Below are 12,691 nucleotides of genomic sequence, written 5' to 3'. Positions count from 1 at the left end.
CCACACTGAGACCCTTGATTTTACACTTCTGGTTGCCCCTCTGTGAGAACATCTGGTCTACTCATGGGGACATCTATAGTGCCACTGGTGTAGGAGTAATAATTAAATGGGAGTTAGAAACTTAGAGATTCCTCTCTTATCTGGTTTTAAAAATTCCTGTCTGTCAGCCATAGTCTGGTGCTCCCTTCTGTCTATCTGTCCTGTGTCTTTTTTTTTTTTTTTTTTTTTTTTTTGGTATCTGTTTCAGGCCCTTTAAGACATGGGCAATAATGTGTTGATATCAACTGTGGAATTTTTAAACACTGCAATGGAGATCTCACCTTCGAAAAGCTACAAGGCCTTTACTGTGGTGTTATGTGTGCACACTTGTATTATGTGTTGTCAACAGATGAAAATAATGATATCTTTATGAAAATTGGCAGATATATAGAGCGTTCATGAAAAATTTTAAAAAATGGATCCAAATATCTTTGATTCACGTGATTTAAACGGTTCAATTTAAATTGGGTAAACAGATGAAAGTAAATATGTCTTTAAAATTAAGCTTATAAGTTTTTCCTAGGTGATCAAAAAAAAAAACTAATAAAATGTTGATGTCTGAAATAATCTGCCTAAATTCAGAAATTTACAAAGTTTGTTTCAAAATGTGAACAGAAAAGGAGGTTAACAGATGGAAAAAAGAAATTAGAAGGTTCTAGGTATGGATTTAATAGAAGAAAAATGTGTTTCTGGATAAGAGAGTCTATGTAATTAAGTAAATAAGAGGGTTTAAGTAAGTGACAAAGCAGGTCTGTGTACATTGGCTATATAGGTTTAAGTAAATGATAAAGGTCTGTGTAAGTTGATTATATATGTAAGTTTTTTGAGAAGTAATCTTAAAGAAATTAAAAATTTTACAACTATGGTTAAACAACAACTGTTATTTTGCAATATTGTAATATGTTATTTCTTTAAGAGCTAAACTTGGTTAATATAAAAACATTAATGTGATTGTTGTGCTATTAAATGTGTTCATATCTTCCAGGTATACAAGTCTGTAAGGTAGAAGCTTTAAAAGAGCATTATATCAAGCTAGTGTTCTAAAGTTGTATGGTAATTTTAGGCTTAAATGAAAAACACATTGGAGATTTATTTATATCATTTGATGTTCTAAAACTGGACCTGTTATCAATAGGATGTGCAAAGTTTTATGTTACTTTTTACACTGAGGTACAATTTAAGTATATTTTTAAGTTAATGAGAGCCTAATCCGTGTAAAGGTTAATATTGTAAAACACAAAAGTACTTTGCTACTTTTCTACAAAAGGTTAAAAGCTTTTAGCCTTTAATTCATGTTTTAGATGTGATATCATATTGTGTTAGCTGATATTTATGTGAACTTGAGCAACAATTTATGTAAGCTTTGTAAAATGATGTTTAAAAAGCAAAGATCAGCTTCAGAACTAGAGCACTTTACTTAATTATGAAGAGCCCTGCCTTACCTGAGGTAAGGCTCTGTGTCCCATCTTAGTACATGTGAGAATGACTACAAAAGAAGTAGGCCAGATTTCAGTACATTTAAAATTGTGACCAAAAGTTAGTTTTTGTCAAGAGTACTAGGATCTCAAACAGGGGGTATAATGTATAACTCTGCAAAGTTCAAGGTAGCTATTAGATGAACTAAATATGTTTTTACTCTTGTTAATTTTGTTCTGTAGTTTTCTTATAAATGGTCTAAAGATTGCCTGTTAATGTTTTGCCGAGGTGCTGCTTTAAGAACACACAACCTGGGTTAATTTAAGATAGTGAGTTATCACCTACAGGATAAAGAGATAGACATTAAAGCCCAGTACTCTTAATATAAGGCTGCTGAAATTTATTTGCTAGATGTTTAAGATTAAGTTTTAAAATTAAAATTAAATTAAAATGCCAAGAAAACCAATATTTGGCTCTTGCCCTCTGAGTCAGTCTGAATCCAGCGAGCAGGGGATTTCTTTAAAGAGCTTTGCAACTCTGGGCCACATAACCTGATCCGGGAGATTAATGAGACCACTGGAGAACAGAAAGCCAACCAGTGCTTTTGCTATGAAGAGGAGGGTTATCGGAGAAGGGAGACATCCCTGATGCTTCCAAGGGAAGCCACATGGTCAAGCAAGACCTGGACCCATCCTAGCACAAATGGCACTATGAGAACAGAGAAGCTGCTGTAAAGTTCCCCCAGGACTCCCACGGAAACTAAGCTGACTGTTAACAATAGATAGAAACAAAAGTCAGTTTGACTGCTTAATCTTAAACACTTAGCAAAGACAGTTAAAACCAAAGCACAGTTATTCCTGGGCATTTTAAGTAATAATAATAATAATAGTTAAATGTAACTTAAGGTATATACCTTGTGTTAGCCCCCAAGAATAAATAAGACTAGAGGCTACAAAAGAGATTCTTAGGCAGGAATGCCTGATAACTATCAAAAGAAACTATCAAGAGGAACTGCCAGAGTAGTTTTTAGTTTAAGGCCTACAAATATTCCTAACCTACACAGGTAGGCTTGGTGTTTGCTAGTATGATTATGCAGCCCTAAGTAACAGAACTAAAGGTTTCTCTATTAGACACAGAGGTTATACTAGTAAAAGGATTTTACAAGATCAGATGACATTAAATTATTAAACTGTATCTTATGGGGAAAGGACATATGTAATACTAAAAGTTAAATGTTATGTTTATATTCCTGATAACTGGGGATGTTAAAGCCTGTGAGGAAACTTCTATTATACAGCAATATGTTCCAGCTGCTGCAACATTTATTCAGTACTCCTGGTTTTTATTTCTCTCATAGAAGCACCCATCCCCAGATGACAACCTGTTTCCCCAACCAGACTTCAAATGGAACTGACTTCTAAAAGGGAACTCACATCCCCCACGTTGTCCCCCATGTCATTGAGCCCCCTCACGTTGGATGCCCCCTTTCAGCTCTGAAGCAGCCAGAACAAGCCCGTCACCCCTTCTCCTTACAGCAATAAGGAGTTCCTAAAATTAGAGGGGGGAATGAAGCCAGAAATAGATACACAGTATAGATAGATAAATCGAATCAGGTTAGATCTAGGAGGCCAATTTTGAGTGAGTCTGGGAAGTTGAAGACTGTTCCCTAAGGGTTACTATTTACCAAGATATAGAGCCTGCCCAAATAGGCCCCCAAGTGAGGGAATCATGATTGGTTCCCAAGTTTCTAGACAAAGGGGGGATGAAAAAACAGCCTCTACCTCAGAGCAAAGCCTGTCTAAGGAAAGGGGTGTGACCCATGTCCTTGGAAAGACCCACAGAGCACTGCTAGGCACATTCCCACCCTGCTGAGTTGTTTATCTACAAATAACAGGAAAGATCTGCAGTGACTCAGTCAGGCTAGGTGAGGACCCAAAGCAACCCCCTAGCAGCCACCAATCAGCATGAGACAGTAAAGATACCTGGGATGCCAGATGACCCTCCCAGTAGTTTATGGTTGTTGATAACATGTTGGGAAACCATGTAGTTCAGCAAGTACACCCCTCATGGCTTAAACCAATCAGTTCAAATGAATCCCCCTCTTGTACTAGCCAATCACCTTTACCCAACTTGTTCCCGCAGTAAATGTGCTAATCATGTTTTATGATTTTCCCGCATTGTGTGATGATTTGCTAAGAGATGCTATGATGTATGTGAATTCCCTGCCTTCCTCAAAGAGTGTATAGAAATGCTGCGAACCCTTGGCTCAGAACCTCTCAGCGTCACCAGTTGCTGCGTGTGCGTGGAGGACCAAGCTAGCTCGCAATAAACACCTCTTTGCTGCTTAAAAAAAAAAGAAAGAAAGAAATGAAATCTAGACTTCAGTAGAAAAAGGACTATTGAGGATAGGAAATATAAAGCAATCATAAAATTCAATACACTAGGAATAAAAAACATTCAGAACTTTTAATGTGTTCTATAAGGTAGTCTCAAAATACAGTAAAAATAATTACTAGAACTTCAGAGAAAAATTGAAAACTATATCACCATGATGAGAGATATCAATTTCTTAATCGTTAATACAGAAACAAAGCAGGAAAAAATAGTGAATATAAAGATGACTCAGTTCTAGTAATAAGCTTCTTCACATGTATAAGAGCTTGTTTGTATCCTGTATTGAAAACACAGGGTCTTTTCAAGAACACACAGTGAATATTTTTAAAATAGAGCACTCTTAAGCCATGAAGCAAATCTGAGTTGATTTCAAAGAACAAATATCATAAAAATTTAAGTTCTTTAACAACATCACAATCAAATTCTAATAAAAAGATATTAATTCTATATACTGAAAAAATTTTATAGTGAAAATTTAAAATACACACATATATCTCATTGGTCAATGAGAAATCATAAATATATTTAAACAAGTAAGAAAAATTAAAAATATAAACAAAAAAAATGATTATTATATACTAAAAGTTGGTGATACAGTAGAAGAGGGAACCCATACCCTGAAATACTTAGAAAGGAAACACAAGTTGAAATTCAATGAGATTCTACTTAAGAAGTTAGAACAACACCCTTCCCCCAATATGAGGAAGAAGATAATACAGAACATAAAGCAATGAAATAAAAATGACAGAACAATGAGGATCAATAAAGCCAGAAGCCGGGGCTGGGGCTGTGGATTAGTGGTAGAGCAATCGCCTAAAAAGTATGAAGCACTGGGTTCAATCCTCAGCAACACATAAAAAAATAAATAAACAAAATAAAGGTATTGCGTCCATCTACAACTAAAAAAAACAAAAAACAAACAAACAAAAAAAACCCTTTAAATAAATAAATAAATAAAGCCAAAAGCCAGCCAATGAAGATCAACAAAGCCACAACAAAGCATATGTGGTAAGACCAATCAAGGAAACTAGCATACAGATACAACTAAATAGTATTAGGAAAGAAAAAGAAGCTACAACAAAAAATCTAAAAGAAGTCAAAAAAGATAATAGAAAAATACCATTAAGAACTCAATGCCAATAAACTTCTTAACTTATAAAATGAAAAAATCCTAGAAAATACAATTTCTCAATATTGTTTTCACAATTATCCCTATAACAATTAAAGCCCTAAAAGCCCTACAACAATTAAAGTAACTGAATCAACAGTGAATAAAATTCCCCATCCCAACAATGGAGAAGAACCATCAGCTGCAGATGACTTTATAGGTAGTTACTCTAATGGAGAGTTCGTCTATACAATCTTTTCAAGAGGAAAAAAAAAGAGGCAATGTCACACAACTGATTCTACTAGACATGTAATTTTGACCAAAAAATTTCAAGAAAGGTAACAGAAATATTATGAGTCAGTCTCATTAATGGAAACAAAGGTAAATGTCCTTTAAAAACGAGGAAATCAGTTCCAGTGATATATGTTAATATACACAAATTCTGGAGCTACACTCCATGTATTGAAATTCTACTTCCATCACTTTCCATCCCTAATAACCTTGAGCAACTTATTCCCTCAATATTCAGTTTCACTAGTAAAATAAGAATAATTTTCAAAAATACCTATTTTATGGGATTGTGATGAAGATTAAACAATTTAACATAGGTTGAAAAACCAGCCTCTATCTCAGAGCAAAGCCTGTCCAAGGAAGGGACATGGCCTTTGTCCTTGGAAAAATCCACAGAGCACTCCTAAACAATTTAGCAGGGTGGGAATGTGCTTATCTACAAATAACAGGAGAGATCAGGTGTCCCTGACTCAGTCAGGCTAGGTGGAGATCCATAGCAACCCCCTAGCAGCCACCAATCAGCATGAGACAGGGAAATACCTGGGATGCCAGATGACCTTCCCAGTAGTTTATGGTAGTTGATAACAAGTTGGGAAACCATGTAGTTCAGCAAGTACACCCCTCTTGGCTTAAACCAATCAGTTCAAACGAATACCCCTTTTGTACTGACCAATCACCCCTACCCAACTTGTTCCCGCCAGTGAATGTGCTAATCATGTTTTAGAGTTGTTATTTGATTTTCCCGCAGTGTGTGATGATTTGCTAGAAGAGGCTATGATGTATGTGAAGTCCCTGCCCTCTCCAAAAAAAGTATAAAAATGCTGCAAACCCCGGGCTCAGGGCCTCTCAGTGTCACCAGTTGCTGTGTGTGCGTGTGGAGGACTGAGCTAGCTCACAATAAACACCTCTTTGCTGCTTACATCCAACTTGGGTCTCTGGTGGTCTTTGGGGGTCCCGAATTCGAGCATAACAAGGTAAAGCACTTAGAATCTGAGTGCTATTAGAGGAGATAATTTGCTGTACAGATTTTACCTATACTATCATATATCATTATTATATAGAAAATAATGTGCAATTTAGGCTTAATTTTAAAATTGTAATAGTGGTTTAATAATAATAAATGGTCTGTAAATCTAATTAACTGCACAGATCATTAAAAGAATATAATAATTATCAATAAGAGTACAGATTTAAGAGTACAGAATGCATATTTAATAAATTCAATGCCCACTCCATTGGGAGAGGGTACTAGGTTTGAACTCAGGGGCATCTTATCACTGAGCTCCATATACCCCCAGTTCATTGTTTTTGTTTTTGTACCAGGGATTAACCTGGGGGCACTTAACCATTTAACCACATCCCTTTTTTTATTTTGGGACAGGGTCTTGCTAAGTTGCCAGGCAGACTTCAAATTTGTGAAACACCTGCTTTAATCTTCCCAGCAGCTGGGATTACATATGTATGCCATCATGTTTGGCCCAGTCCATTTTTTTTGTTTTTATGTTTTTGTCTTAAGACAGGGATCTTGAAAGGTTGCTTGAGATTGGCCTCAAACTTGTGATTCTCCTGCCTCAAACTCTCAAGTTGTTAGAATTATAGGTGTGTGCCACCAGGCCAAGCAAATACCTATTCTTAATTTAAAAAATCATCAAAATAGGAATAGAAAGCAATTTCCTTACCTCTTAGAAAATACTTTCTAAAATCTTAAGAGCAAGCATTATTAGTAATAAAATATCAAAGACATGGGTATATATGCATGACTGCATGACCAATGTAATTCTGCAACCTGTACACTCAGAAAAATGAGGAATTATCCATCTGATTCAAATGTATGATATGTCAAGATCATTGTACTGTCATGTGTAACTAATTAAATCAAATTTTAAAAAATTAAGAACAAGATAAGGATGCCTGCTGTGCTGGGAATTTGGCTACTGATAGAGTATTTGCCTAGTATGACTGAGGCTCTAATTTTGATCCCCCAGAACAACCCCACAAAAAAGTACTCTCCTTTAGAGCCAGGTGTTGTAGTACACACCTGTAATACCAGCTACTTGGGCTGAGGCAGGAAGATCACAAGTTCAAGGCCATTATGGGCAATGTAGAAAGTCTCAACCCCAAAAATAAAATGGAAAAGGGATGAGGATACAGCTCAGTGAGTGAGGTATTGAGTTCAATCTCTACTACTAAAGGAGAAAAAAAAAAGTAAGGATACCTGCTATCAGCACTTTTACTCAACATTAAGTCCTGGCTAATGTAATAAGACGATGAAAGAAATTATAAACATCCAAAAGGAGAAAAAAAATTTGTCCATATTTCCAGGAAATTTCAAGGAGCCTATTTTTATATCCCATTATCATCAAGAGTTGAATGATATTATTTAGAACAAAATCAATAGAGAAAACATAAATTTTAAAGATCTCTTTTAAAACGTGAAAAATAGAATAATAAATTTAAGAAAAGAAAACACTACCTGTATGAATTTTATGAAAGAACATTTTAAATGACTTGAAGTATACAAAAAGATATCATGTTTATGGATTAAAAGACTGGAACTGCAGAAAAACTATTTTTGTTATTGCATTATTAGCCCTCTGAACAAATTTTATTGAAACTTGGGACCTAGACTAAATGCAGGTATAGAAAGTAATTTATGACTAATTTCAATAGTGAGAAAAGTCCAGAGATTTACCTTCTGCAGGAAATGTGTTAGCATTTCAAGGTGAAGTGGAAGACAACCTAGACAATGGAGACTTTTTCTTTGTGATGCTGGAACCTCCAGCTTATCTTTTCTTTGGAGTAATTAATTTATTTTCCAAAGGCTTAGAGAAACAACCCAAAATTTCACTTTACACTTCCTAAAGACTCTCTCGAAGGGGGGAATAGGATTAAGAAGCAAGCAGCTACCTCTTTTCTCTATTAACACCTGGTAAATGTTTTTGAGGTTCCTCCTTCACAATACAGATTTCTCATGTGAAGGGTTTTATCCAGCCAGCTCTCAGGGCATTGCCCTATATATAAAAACTGGCATACCAGGAAGCCATGTGATTAATATCTGCTGTATGTAAATGTTAACAATCTGCTCTGCTCTTCACTTTTGTGTGTGCACTCAGAATATTAATAATTAAAACAAAACTTCACAATATTATGTTAATTCTCCTGATGTTGATCTATAGATTTGATGTAAATTTAATCACAATTCCATCACAGTTTTCAAGGAATAGAGTTGCAGACTTATACAAATATGAAAATCTCATATATATAAGAGAGGTGACATCCCACAATACTGTAAAAGGAAGGCAAATGATCAATGGGTGAGTCCTATGGAAAAAAGAAAAGTTGGACCCTTATCTCACATGATACAAAAAAACTGAATTTCCTGTAGTTTTAAAGACATAAATAAGAACGATCAAACTTAAAAATTAAAAGATAAAAATTTAGTGATTTTTTTAACCTCAGATTTCTTAATACTGTACAATCCAACAAATGTACTAACACAGAAGTACTGACAAGCCTGACTACATTAAACCTAAGAGCTTCAGTTAATCAAAAGTAAAAGAAAGTAAATAAATAAGCCACGGGTAGGTATCTTTAAAATATATAACTGACAAAAGGTTAACATGTCCAGAAATTTTTAAGAATTTTTACAAACCAATAAGAAAAAGACAAATAACTGGACAGAAAAATGTAAAAGGAATATTAAAAGCCACTTTGGGAAAAAAAGAAATATAAATGATGAGTAAACATGTGTAAATATACCTGAACACTTTAGTAATTAGAGAAATGCAAATCAAAATCACAATAAAAATTATTTTAGACCTGAAACCTCAATTTAGACTAGTTTAGTCAAAAGTAATAAATCTGGAAGTACAAAATAATGTTGAACTTAGAAACTCCTATACATTACTGGGAAGAATTTAATCTGGTATACTGGAAAACAATTTGGCATTATAAAAATAGAATATTTGCTAGCCCTATTAGAAAATGGCAAAGGATCTGAATGGACATTGCTCTAAGGAAGACATGCAAAGAGTCAACGGGTAAGTAAAAAGATATTCAACATTACTAATCACCACAGAAATGAAAATCAAAATCACATAAGTTACCACTTACAACTCCTAGAATGGCTATTATTAAAAAAAGACAAAACATAACAAATGTTAGCAAGGATGAAGAGAAAATGAATTCCTTTTTTACCGTCTGTACGCTATTAAGCAAATCTCTTAAAATTCTTTATGTGTATAATCTGTTTCTTTTAGGCATTTTTCTTTTCTCAAAATATTCTAAAAAGATTTTTAGTATTAACACCTATTTAAGGAGGGTTGGGGGTATAGCTCAGTTGGTAGAGTGCTTGCCTAGCACTGGGTTCAATCTCCAGCACTACCAAAAAAAAAAAGACCCTATTTAGAACTGGAAAAATACCTACTGCTATAAAATCCAGATATCATATTTTCATCTTTATTATGTTAGCTAAATTTGACTGAGAAATCCTACCAATAAAACAACCTAGCGTTAAACCACTCATATCAGAAAACACTATTATTAAAATATTATCTATCATTAAAGCAAATAAAATATTTATCTGCTATAAATGCCAAATATTATTAAAATGGCCATAAATTTAGATAGAGCAATACTAACTATTGCTTGAAATTGCAGGAAATGCAAAAAAAATGTTCTTATCTAATTCAATTTAATCTTTAATAATTTTGTCTATTAGTTCTTTGGGATTAACTGCATCAACAGTCAATTTGTTATTATACAGTTTTTATTTAAAGGTTGTTATTTTTAATTTCTTCTAGATCTTTATTGGTAGGAAGATTTATAAATTTTCCCCAGAAGGATTTCATTATATATTAATCAGTGCATAATATATTACATCATTGAATATAATTTATATCGTTCCTTAAATTACTGATCATTTGTTTGCATTATAAAGTGTTAATCCCAACATTTTTTTCATTTGTTAATGAAAGCCACAATACCTAACATTATGTGGTTCAGGTATTTTCTCTATTGCTTGAATATTATTACTTTATATGACTGTGTTGCAGAGTCTTAGCTATCAGTAAATTTTGTTGATGCTTCCAATACTGTTTTAAATTCTACACAAAGTTCTTAAGAAAATGACTTTAGTTTGTTTATCCATACTGCTTTGAAAGAAACAGACATTTTGTAAAAATAACTAAATCAGTGATTTTAATTATAATCTTTTAAAAATGTTCCTATCAGCAATAAGTAATGAAAATGTTCCTGCATTTTAAATTTTCCCATAGATACTAAATACATTCTATAGTATATTTCTTCAAAATGTTTCTTTTTCAACAACATTCACTTTTTATAAAGTCTTTTAATTAACTTTCCAAATAAACTAAATATTCTTTCCTTAAAAGCCTTAAAAACATTCAATTTCTTCATTACAAGATAATAATCAAATGATATATATCAAAACAATTCTTAAATTTTTAGATCAACTTTTAAAAGATTAAAAGAGACTATATATTGTTAGTATTCATTACAAATGCTTTCAGTATTATGATCACAGAAAATGAAGAACACAGAAAAGGCTTTAACCATTTATTCATATGTTTTTACCTTATTTAGCTCTTCCCTTTCTTGTTGTAAAGTTTTGATTTGTTTTTCATAAGCCTTGATTTGTCTAAAAGCATCATCTAATTCTCGCCTCACAGAATTAGCTTCTTCAAGTTGCTGCTCCAAATGACTCGACTCTAAAAAACAAGACAATGCTTCTTTTACCATTAAAGCAAATGGTTGAACCACAGTTTGAAACAAATCAAAAAGAAAAAAAAGAAGTATTTGAATTTGGTATTAAGTCTATTAACACCACATACCAGTATGACTCAAGACAAGTTAAATGAATATTGATTCACTGTAAAGATAGTGAATGACATATGCTTAATGTAAAGATTTGTAAAATTTATGGGCAGAAATGCCTCATATATATTATTATAATATATGTATATATTAGTGCTTGAAACACTAATGTGTATATATTAGGGGAAAAAAAAAAGACCACGCTTCCAAAGAAAGCACCTTCAGACCAAATGAAAACTTAAAACTAAGAAAACAACAAAACCACCCAACCAAGGAGAAAAAACAAGTTTGTCTCTACCCTTGGTAAGCATTATAGGGATGATGCCTAATTTCTTTTTTTCCTTTTTTTTTTTTTTTTTTACAGAGAGAGAGAGAGAGAGAGAGAATTTTTTTAAATTTTATTTTTAGTATTCGGCGCACACAACATCTTTGTTTGTATGTGGTGCTGAGGATGGAACCGGGCTGCACGCATGCCAGGCGAGTGCGCTACCATTTGAGCCACATCTCCAGCCCGCCTAATTTCTTTAAGTTGGTTTTGCTTCTAATAGTTTGGTTCCAGATCACTTAGTCAAGTTTCACCAGTGGCTAATTACAGAATAAACTCTGATTTTTAGAGTAAATATCTGAAAACCTCTGATCTAAATCAGTTCTTCCATTTTTTTCAGATGAAATAACTCAGGCAGTTGAATAACTTGCCTAAGGTCGTATTATTAAATGAGTTCCAGAATGAAGGCCAGAGCCCAGTGAACTTTGCACTGACTTCTCCAACTTGGAAATAAATGTTACTAAATAATGTTTCACATGATTGGGTCAGAAGGGTTGTTACTAAACAAAATTGTTAGTTTTCATATATGCTTAAATAAAATTTAAAAAACTCTTAGGAAATGATCCTGGTATCAAAAGTGAACTAGTAAATAAAAGAACTAAAGTTTGTGAAAACAGAATACTAAACACATTTATTGTTAATTCTGTTTTGGATATTTGCTATTCTTTACAACATTATTACTCTAAGTGTCAACCCCAGACAAATGGCATTAACCTTCTCCAGGAACTTAGATATACAGATACTCAGAGTCCACTCAGACCCAAAGAATCAGAATTTATATACGATGTTCAGGTGATTCATTTGTACATTGAAGTGGAACAAATGCACAAAGTATTGTATATTGATATCATCCTTTCAATAAATGAAAAAGTGTTAATATTGTGTTAGTTCTACTGAGAAGAGCATTTCATTTGTATAGACATGTCTGTAGTCTAAAAATATCACTTAAATACATTAATGTTTCAAGCACTAAATGGTTTCACCTTCCATAAACAAAATAATTTAATGATGGTCAGTGTCCTAAATGCATAGCTTTATTTTAAAATTTTGTTTTAAAACTCTGAAAGTTTATATATATTTTTGAATAGCACAGTTGACAACTTTTAAAAATATATGCAAAAAAATTTAAGAAATTTTTATTCTATCTTAATAATAGTTTTTAATGAATGTTTTATATGAACATCAGAAGTTTAGTTTTTAACATTTTCTCAAATTTCAGCATTTCATATATGAATTTTCTATTCTAATTTCCTTCAAACATGTTTAAATAATATTTTTCTGTT

The 12,691-nt window shown here is 33.1% G+C and overlaps 1 protein-coding gene across 7 annotated transcripts in view; it reads right to left on the bottom strand.

The window, feature by feature from the left end:
• Cdc42bpa (CDC42 binding protein kinase alpha) overlaps positions 1-12,691 on the bottom strand; it is a 293,703-nt gene that overhangs the window by 121,142 nt on the left and 159,870 nt on the right. For all 7 annotated transcript variants that reach the window (XM_026405769.2, XM_026405772.2, XM_026405770.2 and 4 more), the window contains exon 12: positions 10,844-10,977. In XM_026405769.2, the coding sequence (XP_026261554.1) occupies positions 10,844-10,977 (134 nt within the window). The remainder of the gene's footprint in view (positions 1-10,843; positions 10,978-12,691) is intronic.

The sequence above is a fragment of the Urocitellus parryii genome, chromosome 9 (genome assembly GCF_045843805.1).
Source record: "Urocitellus parryii isolate mUroPar1 chromosome 9, mUroPar1.hap1, whole genome shotgun sequence".
In the NCBI taxonomy this organism is placed as follows: domain Eukaryota; kingdom Metazoa; phylum Chordata; class Mammalia; order Rodentia; family Sciuridae; genus Urocitellus; species Urocitellus parryii.
Note: the sequence above shows the minus strand (reverse complement) of the source record. Positions and strands in the feature narration are given on the sequence as shown.